Source organism: Euleptes europaea, chromosome 8, assembly GCF_029931775.1.
Source record: "Euleptes europaea isolate rEulEur1 chromosome 8, rEulEur1.hap1, whole genome shotgun sequence".
Classification (NCBI taxonomy): Eukaryota; Metazoa; Chordata; class Lepidosauria; order Squamata; family Sphaerodactylidae; genus Euleptes; species Euleptes europaea.
Window position 1 is genome coordinate 53062119 of NC_079319.1, and position 19304 is coordinate 53081422.

At 42.5% G+C, this 19304-nt stretch overlaps 1 protein-coding gene across 1 annotated transcript in view; it reads right to left on the reverse strand.

Moving 5' to 3' along the window:
* Positions 1 to 6213: 6213 nt before the first annotated feature.
* The window catches only part of COLEC12 (collectin subfamily member 12), a 99626-nt gene continuing 86535 nt past the window's right edge, over positions 6214 to 19304 (reverse strand). The window contains exons 6-10 of the mRNA XM_056854933.1: positions 15241 to 15711; positions 14644 to 14780; positions 12808 to 12917; positions 8547 to 8704; positions 6214 to 6751 (exon numbers count right to left, since the gene is read on the reverse strand). Coding sequence (XP_056710911.1) covers positions 6744 to 6751; positions 8547 to 8704; positions 12808 to 12917; positions 14644 to 14780; positions 15241 to 15711 — 884 coding nt within the window. The 3' untranslated portion in view covers positions 6214 to 6743. The remainder of the gene's footprint in view (positions 6752 to 8546; positions 8705 to 12807; positions 12918 to 14643; positions 14781 to 15240; positions 15712 to 19304) is intronic.

Here is a 19304-nt window from a genome sequence, read left to right on the forward strand (position 1 = left end):
AGCAGCGCCTCAGATGCACTGGCAGCCAGCCGCCTCCACCACAGCAGCCCTCAGGATCAGGCTGTTAGTGTACAGGAAGTACTACTTCCAGTGCAAATGTGGTGCCATTAGCTGAAAAAACAGCTGCCTGAGACCCCCCGTTGATTCCCCCATTGGAAATAATGGCCCTGAAATTCCAGAATCTTAAAATGAAATAAAATCCTGAACAGAATCCTAAAATGGTAACCAGCCACCGAGAAATCTGGTATAACAAAAAATTGGGTCCCCAAATCCCAGACCTAAAATGGACCCCCCCCCCCCAGGTGCACATCCCTAGTTAACAGTGTCTCTAGGGAGAGTGCTGAAATCTCACTGTTACGTTGAAGGAAGATCATAGGGACACTTTCCATCCAAAAGTTGAACATAACTGTGATAAATATGGAAATGCAAGATTAATTTTGCTGCTCGTGGATGGTGGTATCAGAGCAAACACTGTATGGGCCTTTTCTCCATGTTGCCTGCAACATGTCCTTTCCCTTCCGTTTCTTATTCTTTACTTTTCCCTTTCACATCCTTTCTCTTTCCCCCTATACCTTCCTCCATTTCACTTGCATTCTTTAAAATTATAGGCACAATTACACACGAAAGGGATTCTTTTAGCTTTCTGTAGTGTTTTGATTATTTAGACTTCCATCTCTTGCCAGTTGTTTGACAAATGGCTTAAATTATTCTAAACTAAACAAACAAATATGACTTTTAGGGGGGCAGGAAACCCTCCTAAGTACCACTCCAAGTTGCAAACATGGGGAACGGATATTTGTACATGAATGACAGCATAAATTTGGGGGAATAGGATAACTGGGTTTCAGCAAGCTGCCAAGATCTTGTCAGGTTCTTTATTGTTCAGCCAGCTACCCAAAAGTCTTGGTTCCACTCTCAGCAATCAGTATGATTCATCTGGCCCCTTTGCATGGTTTTGCCTCAATTATTGCTGCCAAGATTCCCTGTACTTTCCCTTCCAGGATCCAGTGCTGACTAGATCCATATTTTGTTATAATTTTGTTATATTAGAGTTGGATAGAACCAGAAAGCTGTTACATCCACTGTTCTATCTGTCCTCAATTCCTCTTGAACTGCTTTTCTTAAGTATACCACACCTACGATTTTGACTTTACAAAATAGTATTTCAACCATGGTTTCTAATCCTTAGATCCACCTGTAGTTCTTCTTGTCTTTCCTTGAATTTAGTGAATGTCAAGTGGAACATGTCCACACTTACATCCACTTTGGAAAACAATCAAGTATACACATTCACACTTTCAGATTATTATGGTACATGGTTATTTTAGAATGAAGATATTCAGAAGTCCTGGAACATTAACCATGCTTTATTATGAAAACACACAGAAATGTCTGTTTCATTGTACCAGAACGAACCAGATATTTGAGGGGGGGGGGGGAAGAAATTAAAATTTGTTTACAACAGCCTTTCTTTCTATGAGCCACTACTAAATAAGCAATGGTGTGTGCATGCGTGTGCTTCAAATGACCCAAAATGACACACAAAAAGCAACTAACATAGAGGCTGCCCCCATGGCAGACTCTTCATGTACATCCTGTCATTACATGGGTCTGCTGCTTTAACCACACTCTCCACAAATCCTTTTTTGATAGCTTGTAGTAGCATGGGGAAATTGGCAAACTGCTGTACATGATGCCACACGAATGTTGCATCCAAAATGGTGGATTTTGTTGGACCAGAGTATCAAAGTGCCTCTTTTAACTTTATTTTTGTCATAGGAATGTCTAGGCTTTAGAGATAAACAGTTGCATCTCAGTTTCTATTAGCGTATATAGACATCATTCCTGAAGATATAACATTTTGGCAGAACGAACATTGACATCATCTCCATCTACTTCCCAGTTTCAGCATTCAAATAATGCACAATCCCATATTCCTTTCTGTTCCAGACAGCAGGGTCTTTTTTTGCATGTCACATGTATATTCCTCCTCTTTTCTGTCTTGGAACCCAACACGGCATCCATTGAAGGCACTTCCATTGAAAGCACTGACCAGGGGCAAACTTGCTGAGCTTCAGCAACATTGGCAGCATCATTTGCTTCCCAACCATACTCTGGGACTCTTAGGCCATTTATGCTTTGAAGAGTTTGCCGCTTTGCAGGCGCACGGTTTTCTGGTCTGAATCTTAAAAGCCCTGTGCATGGGGGCTTATTGCCCTGAAGAAATCCTGGGAGTAGCAGGAGTAAATTACATCAATGAAGAAACCCAGTGAAAATGTGGACCATCAGAGTCCCTCCCCTTTCTATACGCTACTCTTTTTAATTGGCTGCCAAGGGGTGCCGACTGCCAGCAGGTCGTGAGCCAGCACCCCTTGTCTGCCCCAGGAAACCAGAGAGGACATCTATGAGGCGAGGGGGAATAGGCAACAGCGGCAGCCGCCATGGGGCAGGAAGTCTCTGGGAGGGAGCCGGGCCTGGTTTTTTGTTGTTCTATGGTGCTGTTTTAACAATATAATGCTTAATTTATTAATATTTTAGTGTTTTATCGCTAAAATATCAACTATTCCATTAGAACAGCACTGTAAAACAACAACAAAACCCCCCACTGCAGCTCCCCAGTGGAGACTTCCTGCCCCATAAATGCTGCCACTGCTTGTTTCCCCTCGACTCATAGACGAGGCCTGCCAAACGTTACCAGCCTCCCACCGGCCAAGCAGCAAGAGTCTTTCATTTGATCATCTCCATTTCTAGAGATGTTAACAAGCTGCTGAAACTGACCGGAGAGGATGCCTTGGGGGGGGGGGGGGAAAGCTGGCTCCTTTCCACTGGCAAAAATGGCTTCCCTGGAAGGGCTTGGATGTGGGTGGGACAAGTGAGAATGGGCAAGGGAAGAGAAACCCCGAAGTTGAGACTATTCACAGAAATTGCCTCAATTAGCTCCACTTTGAGATCGAGGCAAAATTAAAATTGGTGATAAAAGAGGTCCCTGGAACCACAGGATAAGTGTGGGGCTGCCTCACAGTGACCCTTGAGGACAGAAAAATCATGAGTAACTCAAAAGAAGACCCACATTTCCGTGGGATCATGCAGCTAATAACCAAGCATAAATGGCCTTACAGTTCAATCATATAGAGAATTACTCAGGCTAGGCTCACTGAAATCAGTGGGTTTAGACTGGAGTAACTCTGCATAGGATTGTACTGTTATTGGAGCAATTAAACTTCTTCCTCTTGCAAGGAATGCAAAGAAATATGGAGGAGACACATTATGGCTACAAAAATTCCATATCCTTCATATGAGATTTCTGACTTCTGCCCAAGGATATCTAAAAATATATTTTCTTACTCATATACAGTCAATCCCTCAAAAACACCTCCATATTGGATTTCATATTTTTAAAATAAATATGTAAAAATAAGAAGAATATTAAGACTACTGTGGCTTCATTGTTCAAACATTTTAAACATGAAATGGCAGAATTAACCCTAAATCCAAAGCAGATGCAGAAAACAACACGGATAATAAAGAACATGGAATTATACTCATTGCAGAAAATGGGAAGTTTAGGTTCAAATACCTCATAGGATACTTCTGCTTTCTTGTACTAGAATGATAGGAAGATTTGTTTACTGCAGCAGATTTGGCTGAAATCCTACTTTCCTAGGAGTAAGCCTCACTGAATAACACGGCACTTACTTCTGAGTAGGCTAGCTTAGGATTGCTCTCATGAATATTCAGAGACTCTGTATATGAAAATTCTAATTAATTTTGTTAGAGCTGCAAGTAGCTGTTTCAGAAAAGGAAATGCTACCAATTGATGGCATCACAACAAGTCAAAATTTCTCAGACTGTAATGATATAAAATGTTCGTTTAAAAAAAAAATCTTGATTTTAATCTAGTGATGACATTCTGCTGATAGTGGAACTTTCCTCCCTCAGTTGGAGTTTCTGCTTGTGTGAGCAGCTTATTCCAAGTATCTTCTGTTGGAAGAAAGCTTCCCTATCAGCTATGACAGAGTTACCGGTATTAGCTATAACCCTCTATTTTGTGGTGTAGAAATAATAACTGGGTGTTAATGATCATGCTGGATATCTTGTTCAGTAGTAAGATGTCCTTTAAAATGTCTAGTCCTTATCTTGTATTCTTACTTTAGTTGCTTCTGATGAATAAAGAAAAAAGGGGGAAAAATAAGGATAATAGCCTAAGCAAACTTGCTTTTAAGAATGTTTTATCCAGATCAGATACACTAGTCCAGCTCAGGAGGTCTTCTTCATGCACACATGAGCTCCGGTTCTCAAATGAAACCTCTGTGTGTGTGTGTGTGTGTGTGTGAAGTGCCGTCAAGTCGCTTCCGACTCATGGCGACCCTATGAATGAAAGTCCTCCAAAATGTCCTATCTTTGACAGCCTTGCTCAGATCTTGCAAATTGAAGGCCGTGGCTTCCTTTATTGAGTCAATCCATCTCTTGTTGGGTCTTCCTCTTTTCCTGCTGCCCTCAACTTTTCCTAGCATGACTGTCTTCTCTGTGTAGGCAAGAGTTTTCCCATTCACTGCAGAGATAGGGAAATTCCACAAGTATCTCTTTGCATTCCAACAACTGTCACCACCTTCATGTGAATAAGGGAAGCTGGTCCATATGAAAGCACTGTATGCATCAGGATGTTTTTTAGAAGCCTGCACTGGAGCTAGTTTTGGTGCAAGGTAAGTAAACAAATTCAAATTTCTAAGGGAGCTAAATTCATTTTCGCTCTCGGGTAGAAGGCACATTATCTGAAGCTATGTCTGCATTAAGTCAGTGAACATTGTTTCCCTCCTTGCAATTAAACATATCCTTTAATACGATCCAGGGCATATATTTGGAAAAATATGGAATTAAGGCCAGCAAAGCCAGCAACTGGCTTTCTACATATGAAGCATAACATCTCTGTCCAACAGAGGTGGAATGTTTAACATCTCCATCACAATTGTCTAGCACTGGAGTTTCCAACCTTGTTAGGTCTGGCAGCACTTTTGGAATTTTGTGAAAGGTTAGTTAAATGGCTGCCATGGGGGTGGGGCCAATCACAAAAGGCTACCTCATGGACAGGGCCTAACACAAGAGGCAGTTCCACAAAATGCTGGAAGTTTCCAAGCCAAATGTCCTCCAGTGGACAAAACTGATCATAGACATTTCGGCTAAATCTTTATATACACAGACATTTTGTATGGTACATTCTGCATTTCACAAAACTCCCATGCAAGTCAAAATGTGTGATCTGTCTTTTATTTTGATTTAAGCTTGTAGGAAGCCTTAATTTGTGTCAGTTAAGGACATAATTAGGAGTTGCATGCAGATAAGCATTACTTTCCCCCAACCTCAAAATGCTTCTTAGAATGAGCAATCAAGTGCGGAACAGTGACTCTAGAAGTGGGGGTGGTTAATCTTTCCCCCAATGGTCATTTTCCCCACAAGTGAAAGAAAGCAGCTTTGGGGAGCCAATTTGTAGCAGAAAAATGTCTGGAAAGGAAAGCATAAGCATTACCCCAGCTGCTCTGCTCCCCTTTGGAAGCTGTCGTTGGGTTAAAATAATGACACTGGGGGAAAGTTAGATGCAACTGCAGGAAATGCCCTGTTTGCTTCTGAGCTCCCATTTGCTGGCATCACAATCCAGTCCTCAGCAGCCTGCTACTCTGGTAGAGAAGCATATCAACTGCAACCCTTCATCCCTGCAGCCAGTTATTCTTGAGGATATCTCCCCATCCACAGATGTCTTATGTGGCAGTCATCTCATAGATGAGGCCAACCAAGAAAAAAAAAGGTTTGAGGCTTGCAACTTAACTTTCCTTGGAACTACTCCTCCCAATGCCCCAATTGCCAGATCCCTCTTCGCCACCGGCGGGAGGATTTGGGGGCAGAGCCTGAGGAGGGTGGGGCTTGGAGAGGGGAGGGACTTCAATGCCTTAGAGTCCAATTGCTAAAGCGGCCATTTTCTCCAGGTGAACTGATCTTTATTGGCTGGAGATCAGTTGTAATAGCAGGAGATCGTCAGCTAGTGCCTGGAGGTTGGCAACCCTATACCTATGTTACCCCAAACCATCTTCAAAGTTGTTTAAACTAGAGTGATTTAAAACCAAAAATATGTTTCTATAGGGGACAAGAGTTGAACCTGACAATCATTTCTGGTGAATCTTTGGCCTTCTTTAATTTATTTTTTTACAGACAGTTAAAAAGACCAATGTAATAGGCAAAGATTTTGTATAAAAATACAAAAATTTAAAAGCTTTTAAAAGTATATTCTATATTACTGATCAGACTTGGACTATATATATTTATATATAAAATTTATATATATTTATAAATGTATATTTATATAATTTGCCTATACTGGGATTTTATGAAGTGGATGTTGTGTGTATGCAGTAGCTTCATATTGTTTTACTACGGTGGAAAAGTCATGATTCGTAGTCAGCTTGGCATCGTCCATTTCTGACCAGAACACCTTTCTTGTATCTGTGCTATTTAAGGTTGAAGAGGATTGATAGCTGGTTCAGTCCAATTGCATTTCCAATAAATGCTTTTGTGCAACAGGTTATAAAGCCCCTGAAAAATCAGAAGATGAGGACACTTCATGCAGATGACTTTTTTGCTCATCAAAACCAGTTCTCAGTGCTCCCTCTTTTGGTTAGGTGATGATTCACTCCCAGAGGATTTTTTTTTGTCTTTAAAGAAATAGTCATTTTCATCTTGAAGTTTACAGCCTGTTACAATCCTGAAGAAAAGTGGAAAAGGAAAATGATAAATTAAACTCCTAGGAAAGTAAAACGTTTTTAAAAACCCACAAACTCAGGAGACAGCCAGAACCACACAGAGTTTTGCTAAACGCTGCTTCCTTGCCCTCCACCTTTGTTGAAATTATGAAAATGTGGAAGGTAGACATGTGACCACAAGAATTAGCTGGTAAGGAAAGTTTACAAATAGGCCTACAAATTATCCACTGCAAAGGCTTCCCCCATGCCATTTTCCCTGAGTCAAGTTTAGTTTCCTGACTAGGGAAAAAATAAGTTAGTAAAATATAGGAGAGAAATCATGGGAGGGGGATGGACTAAGCATTCCTCACCCACCCACAGATCGTTTTCTGTAAATGTCCCTTCCATCCGGATTAGCATTATAAAACAAACACAGGTTGTGAGCCAGTGTAATGTAGGTTAGTACTGAGAAGACTCAAGTTCAAATCCTGACTCAGCCATGAAATTCACTGGGTGACTTTAACATAAGAACATAAGACCAAGGCCCATTCAAGTCCAGCAGTCTGTTCACAGAGTGGCCAACCAGGTGCCTCTAGGAAGCCCACAAACAAGACGACTGCAGCAGCATCCTGCCTGTTTTCCACAACACCTAATATAACAGGCATGCTCCTCTGATACTGGCGAGAATAGATATGCACCATGACTAGTATTCATTTTGACTCATAACCATGGCTAACCCTATCCTCCATGAACATGTCCACTCCCCTCTTAAAGCCTTCCAAGTTGGCAGCCATCACCACATCCTGGGGCAGGGAGTTCAACAATTTAACAATGAGTTGTGTGAAGAAATACTTCCTTTATCTATTTTGAATCTCAACTTTGTGACGGTCACTGTCAGTCTAAATTTTCAAATTGTTATTAAAAGGATAAAATGGTTGGGGGAAGAACCATGCACCAGGTCTTCAGCTCCTTAGAAGAAGGGCAAGATAAAAACATTAGGGTTCCCAGCCTTGTTGAGCTTGTGGGCACTTTTACAGTTCTGAAGCATAGTGCTGAGTGCCACTAGAAAATGGCTGCCATGGGCAAGGGGCCCATCACAAACTGTTGGCTCTAACCCATTACTCCTTCTGTAACGGAGGTAGCTACTTTTTTTGCAGATGCAAAGTGATGCCTCCTGTGTTTTCCCAGAGCCCCTCCTGCTTCAAGGAGGTGGGGGAAATGTGATCAGTTTGTGGAAGAGATACTGTTTTGTTTCATTTTCAAAGAGAAAGGAGAGCTTGGTCCCTGCATGACAACATTTTGAGGTTACCAAGCCAAGAGTCATGTGATCTACGCTCAAACTGGAGCTGGTGGCAGGACTGGTGACTGGAGCTGATCTACCTAGGAAGACATCAGTGCTTTGCAAGGCAGTCAGCACATAAGGACTGGCCTCAAGATCCTGTTTGTTTGTTTTTTCATTCAAGATTTTCTGGATTTTAGACTTAAGAAACAAGTAGGTGCTGAGGTATCCATGATCTCCACATTTGGGATCACTGAGGTGGATAATCAATAGAGAGTGCTGGAATCTCCTTGCCTTGTTGAATGTAGTTCCCCATTAATGTAGTTCCCCATGCTTACTCAAATATTAGGGAAGCATTACTGACAAAGGAAAATACAGTTTTTGCCATCAACAACAATTTAAACTGGGAAAGATATTCCTGTAATACACAATGTAGTTGAATGAGTGAATTAATCCCAGAGCTATTTTTTTAATGAAAGCATTTGACGAAACAGCCGTGAGTTTTTAAGGGCGCCAGGCTAATACCCAGTTTACCTTACGGACTGGCTTACCTTTGTCCACCTCTTTTTCACAAATAAAACTGTTTACATCTTCACAGTGAAAGTCATTCCACAGCCCAGCATGGATCAACCCAGCACAATCTTCGCCTGGTCCATGCCCATGGTTCCAGTTATCCGGCTGCCCAGCCTTCCAGTTTCTTTCAGCAAAAGAAATAATGGATTATTTCATGTAACAAACAGCAAACTGTCATGCGATGTTGCAACAGAAGTGACTAACGGTAAAGCAAAAGCAAAACAACAAGACCCCCAGCTCTGTCCTGAATATAAAATACACTCCTTGACACACAATACGTGACGCCTCTTGGAAATGGAAAACAGCTGGACTGCAGAGAAGGGAATCAATTCAACAAACTGCCAAGGCTCAGTGGCCTAAAATTAGAAATATGTGCTTTGTTTTTATTTGGGGATGCTCATGAAAGGGGAATGTATGATCCACAGGGCTGCATTTGTCTGCTTTACAGCTCCAAATTAGCTACTGAGATATAAAGAAGTCTTCCTGTTGGATTTATATCCCCATCCCCAAATCAGGACAAAACCAACAGTTTCAAGTACAGAGAAAGAGGCAAAACAGAGGCCATTAACGAATGGCTGTCTTGTCCCGAGAATCTTACGGACATGTAGCACTTCTCAATCTACACGCATGGCCGCCTCTAGCCAGTGTGTTCAACACACCCACTGCTGCTACTTGCCCTTGTCTTCCCTTTTCTTGTTTTATTGCGACATATCCAAAAAGTGCTGCAAAAGGGTGAGCTCGCCGGAGCGTTTCGTGTACGGATCGACTCCTCGCCAGAAGAAGCTACTTTGCCGGACTGACGGTGGCAGCAGCACCATTCCAAACCCCACGCCCTCACTCTCCGCCTCTCCCACCCGCCGCCTCCACCCACCATTGGCTTCACCCCACCTCACCCGGGCTACAACAGAGCAATGGCAACTCCTCTTCCAGTTGCCGCCGCCTCACCGGGGCAATGACAGAACCACACCAGCCTGCTGGCTTCCCCCTCACCTCCTCCGGGGAAGGCAGAGTGATGGCAGCTCCCTCCGCCAGATGTTGCCACCTCCTCTCACCTCCCTGCTGCTGGCTTCCCCCCCTCCACCCAGGGAAGGCAGAGTGACAGCGGCTCCCTCCGCCAGTCGCTGCCACCTCCTCCCACTTCCCTGCTGGTGGCTTCCCCCACTCACCTCCATGGGAGGAAGGCAGAGAAGGGTGGCTCCTTCCTGCCTCCGCCCGCAAAGGCAGACCCCACGTCTCTCTCCCCGCCAGTGCGCCTTATCAGTCCATGCATTCAATTTTTTGAATGTGTAACTGAAAGGTGCTACAGAGGAGGGAGAAAATTTTTTTAAAGGCCATGCGTTAATGGCCAGAGATTACTAAAATATGACAAACTGAATTTACATTAATGTTACCATCCAACAAGAACTGACCTGTGGCAGTAGTTGGTATTGTATTTCTTGACAAGTTTTTTTCAGCAATTGTTAGGTCTTTAGAAGGAAAAATATATCATCTATCATTATACCTCATACTTTTGATGGTGAATTAATGGATAGTCATAAAGATTTTAAAGTCTTTATAGAGCAATTTAGAGATGAATGGAAAAGACCATGCTTGGTAGACCCACAATCCCTTTACTGTTTTCAATAAATAAAATGTGCTTCCCTCAGAACTTTAAAAGCTCATCTTTCCTGAAGAAGCAGGTTGTTAAGCACAAGAAGTCTGTGGTTTACTGTCTGAAATTGAGCCAAAATACCCAGCTAAAGAACATACTCGCCACCCGCAAAGGGTTTGAATGAATATGAGGGGCGGCATGGAACTGAGTCGACTGACAATGTTGTGGTCAAAAGGGTACAGGGAAAGTACAACATAAGGTAAACACTGAGAAACTGAGCAGCTGCAGCATCAAAAGTTACAGGCTTGCACTTAACATTTTATGTCTGATTGAAAAAGAAAATAAACTGAAAATGCAGAATATGCCAAAATCATGCAGCAGACAAACAGTGAGCTGTTTACTACCAGACATAGCATATGGCACACTTTATGTACTACTCTGCTATATTAAAAATAACTGTAATCAGTAGCATTTAGATCATTTTAGGAGCAGCCCCCGATGCCTGGTCTTATGCACTTAAAAATGCTAGAAAGGTTTCAACCCTCTCATATTTAAACTTCATTCATATTTGGATTTATGTGAGTTTGGCTGAAATATCATATCTGTGGTGGGTTGGGATAGCACAAGTAGGCACTAATATATTTTTGGCAGGAAAAGCCCCTTTCAGTACAGTGCCACTGTCCTCTTGATGATAACGTATAAGACTTTTAGGAATACTGGAGGACTACTGCTCACACCACACTTTCCTGACTCAAATACACACACCAAGCACCACATACAGAGAGGCCAGAGATAAGTTTATATACTGGCCTGCGCTTGGTACTGTTTAAAGTTTGGCACCCATAAGGTAAGGCGATGATGGTGTTCCTGAAGGCACCTCATCTTCTGCCTTGGTAAAACCTGATTATAACCTTGTCTACCCTAAATACCAAGGAGAATTAACACAACAAGAATTAATGGGGGTTTTTCCCTACAAGGGAAGATAAGTTTTGGATTTTCATGAGTAACTATATGCAAGATATGGAGATACAGTTTCCTTATATAATGCAATTTTTCAGAATACTTTCTGATGACAAATCTGCTATGTTCCCCTCAGGTTTCCTAACATTTAAAACTGCATTTGAGCTTTAAACACGCAAATCTCAACTTGCCCCATAGATTCCCCCTATATCAGAAAGACTATGTGAGCTTTAAACCAATAGGTGCCATTCCCGGTCACTACACTAACCCAGTCCACCTCCACTTGAAAGGACTGCGAGATCTAGCCAAATCCCTAACCTGCCTTTTTGACCTTATCTGCCCAAGCAGTAGTTAAACTCTTCTTTTTCTTTCTACCTACTCCCCTTCCCCTTTCACAGCACATAACACGCACATGTAGGACTGATGGGGGAAGTTGAAGGATCAGGAGATGCTGAGAAGCCTAGAGGCAATTTGTATTTAGGGACTGACCCTTGGTTGACTCCTCATAACAGTGTGGTCATGTATCCTTGGAGAGGGAGGCATGCAGATCTGAGAATTCAGATTTCTTTACTTCATAATGAGACATACTTGTTATTGGTAGATGATTTCAGCCAAGTATCTGAGGGTTTCATCAGAGTAAGATAGCCTATCTATCACGTGGCATTTTTTGAAAATACAGCCCAGTGCCAAATGGCAGTGACATTGTGTGGTAGGAAGAAGAAGAAGGGGAGGTGGTTTTTATATGCCGACTTTCTCTACCACTTAAGGGAGACTCAAACCAGCTTACAATTTTCTTCCCTTCCCCTCCCCACAACAGACACCCTGTGAGGCAGGTGGAACTGAGAGAGCTCTAACAGAGCTGTAACCTGCCCAAGGTCACCCAGTTGGCTTCATGTGTAGGAGTGGGGAAACAAATCCAGTTCACCAGATTCGCCTCCGCCATTCATGTGGAGGAGTGGGGAATCAAACCCGGTTCTCCAGATCAGACTCCACCACTCCAAACTACTGCTCTTAACCACTACAGCATGCTGGTAGCAGAAGAGAGGCATACTTCAATTCAGTGGGAAAGATGGATCTTAATGCACTTGCTCAGGATTGGCCCTGAGCACAACAATGTACACCCTGAACTTAGTTCAAAGGCACTTGGCTCTGGCTGAACATTTAATTGCTTCCAAAACAAAGATATAAAAGTTTAATTCCATCAGTGTCCTACATCTGATACAATCAGAGAGGAATATTATTTCTTATAAACGTATGGTCTACTGTCTGACATATGTCAATAAACAGACTTTCTTCTTATGAACAGTTGTAATACACATTAAAAGAATTAAACATATGAAACAAGACCAAGGGAAGACAGGCCTGATTTCCACCCTTGTTTTACAATAACATTCTACAATGAGCTTCTTGGCAAAAAGTATCACACTGTGTGGTTCTATGATTCTTTTAGTCAATATTCAGTTTTCTTTTTGGCAAGGAAATAAAGCCTTGTAGCTTTATTGTTGCAAAAGGAGAGAGTGTGAATGAGCGTGAAAGAGTAGAAGTCAATAACCTTTCCAGATAAAGATTTGTTTTAAAAGGTTCCAGCAATATTTCCCATTCCAGAATCACAATTATATGCCAACAAATAAAGCAACGACAACAACAGTAGCCAAAAATGCTCTTCCTACACTTACGTATATCCTGGTGAAGTTCCATCCAGCCATTGCCATTCATTTTCCCTCTCTGAATCTGTGAGGCCAATCCAGAAGCTGCCTTTTCCAGCTATCTGTTTTTTTAGCCATTGCTGTGAACACAAGAAAGTACTGGTTGAACTGTACTGAATCTCAGAATATACAAGAGACTGTTTGTTTTTAAGCCATGAAAGCACAAATCTGGCCTTAAAAGTTACTTCAGATCATCATGATTTTAAATGACTTTACAGATCACATATACTGACCGAGTATATGGGTGGTTCAGACATGCATTAACTCAATGTGATTTATCAACTCTTACTGGCTGAAGAATATATACATTTTTCCCCACTGAAGAGCAGCACAGCAATTTGAAGTGATGTGAGGTATGTGCATATTCTGCATATACATATGAATCAATCACCACTTGATGTGACAGCTATCAAGCGAGGAATATGTAGACATGGGAACCAGTACACAATGCTCCCAGTATCTGCATCCATTATTTCCTCATTTTTCACAGCGATAAATATTGTATCTAGCAAAAACAGATATAATGGCCAGATAATTACAGTGCAGAAATTTAGAAGGAAGGGGGAAGCAACAACACCCCCCTTTAAATTAATTGCTCGTGTTAGGGAACTAAGAGGACAACTCACATGTTATCCTTTGCTCCTACTAGGTTGTGTGAATGTATTCATTAGCGTGAGAAGGGCAAAGAATTGGAGTCCATAGCTTTTCTGTTGACTTTAGTGTCCTCCTTATGGACAGCACAGCTCCAGCAGAAGGCATTAGGAAGAGGCAGGCAACAGCAGCTACTACCTGTGTGTATGTTTTAGAAGTCCTCAACTCTCTTTTGTGTACACAAAGCTTCCTTTGAAAATACCCCAGATTATGACCCAGGCTTAAGATGCCCACTGCAAGTTTAAATTAGTTTTCATCTCAGACCACCTCATCTCAGTGGTTTCATCTCAGTGGTTAAGAGCAGTGGTTTGGAGCGGTGGAGTTTGATCTGGAGAACCGGGTTTGATTCCCCACTCCTCCACATGAGCGGCGGAGGCTAATCTGGTGAACTGGATTTGTTTCCCCACTCCTACACACAAAGCCAGCTGGGTGACCTTAGGCAAGTCACGCTCTCTCAGCCCCACCTACCTCACAGGGTGTCTGTTGTGGGGAAGGGAAGGCAATATAGACCGGTTTGATTCTGCCTTAAGTGGTAGAGAAGGTCGGCATATAAAAACCAACTCTTCTTCTTCTACTAACCTTGGGTCTGACAGGGTCAAGTCACATGAGCTGTGATTGATCTCCCAAAGTGTTTGTTTTTTACTGAAAAGAAATACAGTACAGCCACAGGAAACTGCTGGCGCTTGGAGCAGCTGTGTGTGAGGGCTGTGTGTTTTCTACTCTCTACCTCCTGATTAAAATACCTTCCCCTCACATGTTGTTTGTCTTCCGGGAGAAAAACTTTGAGGGTATGTGTGATTTTGATCGATTCACTGAGGGAAACGGTTAAACATCCCTGCCACTACCAGGGGTTCATTTTAGGTGTTTTTTTTTTAAGTTGCCAGGTGATAAGTCACAGGTTTGCTTTGTTTGGATCTGAAAGGAAGCATCAGAAGAGCCTACTAACTTTTTAGGGGATTGTCACTGTCAGCATTTCCTGAGGAACAGTCATATTACTCCTTGTATTGCTCCTCTTTGTAGAGTTTTACTGACTTTTGGGTGAAAGTGATACTAGCAGACTTTCGGATGTTTTGGTGTCTTTTCTGTAGAGAAGGCTCCTCAGTGAAAGTGCCTTCAGAATCTCTAGCTGTAGGAACACCAGCTGTGGTTTTATACCTGTTCATCTTTGCTGTTTATGAAAACCAAATGTGAGGATGTTTCTTCACAGGAATGTTTTGCACCTTCAAAAATGTCTCTTTCTGATGAAAAGTAATAACAGTTGCCGGTAAAATTCTTCCAGTAAACAGGACAACCTGAAACATAAAATATGAACCAACAAATGCCATGACTAGATGTATGCTTTCATTGGTAGTAAATTATATTTAACAATTTAAGGACTTTCCAAATTAAAAAAGTATATCCACATTATACTATAATTTTTCCATTATTCAAAACACTGTAGCTACTTCTTGAAACCTTGAAAAGGTGCAGGGGAAGGGGGAAAACAAAAACACCTGGTCCCACTGTGGGCTGGGTCAGGATCAGGCCCTCATTAAATTTTTAAATCACCTACAGCTAGGTTCTAAAATAGCTTTGTTGTTCCAGGGTGGCATTACGTCTATTTTGACCTTAGAATCAACGTCAGAACCACAGTTCACTTATGTAATTCAGCTGTGGAAGCTGTCAAAAATATAGTCTAATATTATGGTTAAAGCACCCAACACTACCACTGAGAGGCAGTCACATTGTTAGGGAATCACATGAACAGCTTACCATTAGCTTCAGGAGTTGATGTTGTCACACTTTGAAGTGCCATAGGCATTCCTGGACCTGGTGGTCCAGGTGGTCCTGGTAAACCACGCATTCCAGGTAGGCCAGGTAACCCTCGAAGACCATGTACTCCTGGTTCACCAACAGTTCCTTGAAGCCCGGGGGGTCCAGGTGGACCAGGAGGGCCTGGTGGGCCATCTTTTCCAGCTATTCCAGGTGGTCCTGGATCTCCACTAGGTCCTGGCAGACCAGTCTTCCCAGGTGAACCTCTTTGGCCTTTGGATCCAGGAAAACCTCTGGAACCTTTCCCACCTTTTTCACCTGGTGGTCCAATTGGTCCAGTTGGTCCTTTTTCACCTTGCTGACCAGGTGGTCCTGGCTCACCTTTCTCTCCTTTTTGTCCTTTGGATCCAGGAAGTCCCATAGGACCGATGAGTCCTCTGTCACCCTTGGGACCTCTTGGACCTGGAGGGCCTAAAATAATTTGAATAGAGAAGAAAATTAGAACAGCAATGAGATTTCTTTATTATGAAGTAAAAATCCTATAAGTGCAATTCATTACTATTATAAGGCCATATGTGGACTAGATACTTGTACTAATTTTAAAACATTTCAAATGTGATGGATTCCCCACCCCAACTTCTAGAACTTCAGGAAACTTAGCTTATAATTGTGCCTACATTGCAGAAGAAATTAAATGAAACAAAAATAAACAGGAGTCTTGTGGCACCTTAAAAGAAATACAAATTATAAACTAAAAACAAGCTTTTGTAGACTAGAACCCACTTCATCAGATGCATGTAGTGTTTTTTCACTAGGTAGGCATATAGAAAACCATTGAAAATGTTGTAAACAGTGGGGTCGTAGGTCCATGAAATGCAAGAAGTAAAGAGTGAAATACAATTATGCAAAATTCAGATGTTTTCAAGAAAATTATAGTGACCATTCCCAATAGTAGTTGGTGAAATAGTAGTCTCCATAGTTTCGCTAAGCTGTTTAATATTTGTAGTATCTGTGGAATTTCAGGTCATCAAGTCCTTGGGAGATGGTATGAACTTCTTTATGAGTTCTAATTCAACAGTTTCATGCTGAAGTTTCCTCTGAAGTGCTTTTGATGGATGGCAGTTACTTTTAGATCACCAGTGCTATCTTGGGATAACAAAATGTACTGCCACTGGTTTCTGAATAGTGCCATTTTTAATGTCAGATTTGTGTCTGTGTTCTTTTACATAGGGACTGTCCTACTTATCCTATGTGAAGAGCAGAAAGACATTGTCAACACACAAATGCCTATATCACATTTGAGGATGAGAAAGTAGATGTGCCCAAGATGGTGCTGCTGATGTTATTAGATCCTATAATAGTATCACCTGAGAGGATATGTGGATGGAGTTGAGTAAACTTATGGATTTCTTGAACTCTGGTCAGATGATCCAATTCTTCCAATCACAGGGTCACGATGAATGAACCTTCGAGACGACTCAAACCAATTCTGACCAGAACATTCTCTGAGCGAAGATGAGCAAACTCACCCCCCCTCCCAATAGCAAAATAGTTTTTCTTTCCTCACAGTTAACATCTGGGTTTCTTGCAGGGTCTGTTGGCTTTGTTTGTATCTCTGTTGTGCCCACTATTTCTGGTAAAAAGCTGCTTTAAGTTGGAGGGCTGTCTATAAAAGCAAGGAAGGGCCAACCACCCAGGGCTAGTTTCCAAGCTGTATTGTAGGCTGTAGATCTTTGATGATACACTGGACTGATTTGCGTTGGGAGCTACAGATGACAACCATTGTTGTTATATCTTTGGGGTCTATCTTGAAGTAGCCTATTTCTGCATACCAGCCTGGTAATATTAATCAATTTCTTCCCTTCATTGGGTGGGTAGTGTAATCCAAAGAATCCCAAGAATGCTTGATATACATTTTTCAGGTTGGAGTCCTTTTAAAAGGAACTAGAGCAAATGTAGTTGCAATGTAGTGCTTGACTGCAGTCTACAGATTGTGTGGTGTGCTCATGATAGTCGTTAGGAGTATATGTTAGCTGTAAGTGGACTTTTGGTATAAGGGGACGCTTATGTATCCATTGTGCAGTTGTACAGTGGTGTCGAGAAAATGTACCTGATATGTGGACAGGTTCTATACTCTGGTTGATGGTGGGGTGAAAGTTGCTCTAGTCCTGGTGTAATCCCTCAAGGATCCATGCAGTGAAATGCCTTCCACCCCAGGATTAGTGCCAATGTTTGTAGCCTCAAAGAATAATTCTTGAGTTTGCACTCTATACGGTCTCAGAAGCTGTAAGGGGCTCTTCACTAGTTAGTAGGTAGAAAGTTGAGAAAAGTGGGGATGATGCACTTCTCTAGTGCTATAGAAAGGCAGGTGCTTTAGAAAGGCAGGTGAACCTGGATGAAGGAGGACCATGGGCAGCCTAAGTCACACCTATGCCATACAGCCTCAGGTGGTCATTGGGGAACTTCCAGCCGACAGGAAGAGAAGGAGAGTTTGTTGAGGATGGGGAAATGACGTTTAGGATTTCATGGTCTCCATGACAACCATGGGCCTGTCTCAGGCAATAACAGGACCCACACGCTGTGCAGGTGACACTCTTGATCAGATGTTCTGCTGTGGGCAGGAAGAAGTTGATCTTAAGATGGGGGAATTGAAAACGCCCCCCTTGTCACAGACAGATAACTACTTGCTGAAATTACACGGATACCAAGACCTTGCAAGGGGCGGAGGATCAATTAAGATGATCTGACCCTGTAGCCTGATGCAGCCAACTGGTTTCCTGATGGCATTAAGGGGATTTTCCTGCTGATATAGTCGGTGCTTCTATCAATGGTCTGGTGGACTGCTGCAGTGAGGAAATGACCTGGGCGATTGACATGATCACTCCTAGGCACCCTCTTTCAGGTATAAGAGCCTTGGTTTACTCACAGGCTGTGAACAATGCAAAGACAAGGGAGACTACTAGAGGCACCATGCAGAAAGGCTTGGGATGAATCCGACAAGGCATAAGCTAGAGCTTATTTTAAAGCCTACATGGTAATAATGGTGGTGAAGCAACAATATTTCTCTGTCACCACTGCATCTGCACAGTGTGCACCTGCAGAACTCTTCCAGGTGATCAGGGGCCTATTGGGTTCCAGCCTACAGGAGCAAGTGGACTGCAGTGCAGCCCACTGTGAACATTTTGCTAAAAGCTTTGCATATTAAAACTTCTTACATGATCCACTCCAACATGGACTCTGGGTTAGCGGTGGACAGGACTGGATGGCCCTAGGATACTTTGTCCAGTTGTGTGGGATATCTTTCAGAATGCCCAGTCTGAGGATGTGGACAGGATTGTTGGATGTTTGAGACCTACCACCTGCTTGTAAAACCCATGCACCTCCTGGCTGCTTACATCTGCTGCTGTGGGGGCGGGGGGAATGAATTATTGACTGGGTCTGGGAGACAGTAAATGCCTCCCTGAGAGAGGGGGTGGTTGCCTCTGCCTCAAGTCCACTGCTAAAGAAACCAATTGTGGACCCAGGAGTGCTGAATAACTACCATCCAATCTCAAATGTACCATTCTTAAGCAAGCTACATATCTCCTGAGCCGAGCAATATATCCAGTTACATCCAGGAGAAAGAGAGGCAAGTATCTGGTGACAGATGAGCTGGGGAATGAAGGGAGTCCATGGTTCAAATCCCACCATTTGGTCAAACTGTCCAGGAAGCCAAGAGGATCAGTTTTAATTTCTAGTTCTGTAGCCCTAAAAACAGTTATCCAAACTTTGGGGGTGACCAAAGAAACTTTTAGGCTGTCCCACCAAAGCATGATTGGCTCCATAAAGACACTCACAGGCTGCAGAAAAAAAGGGATGGAAACTGTCAGTTTGGATTGATGCACTGCATCAAGGAAGGGAGTCTACATTTAAGGAGTTGTGCCAAGACTTTGAGATAGAATTGGTCTAGATTCTAATTCTTGCCTGCATTCCATGCTGAGGACTCAGTCTGTAAGGGTAGGTTAGCTAGTCATTCGCTTTTGGTTACTTTCTTGTGGTCTGCAATATATGGGAGCTGTGTTCCA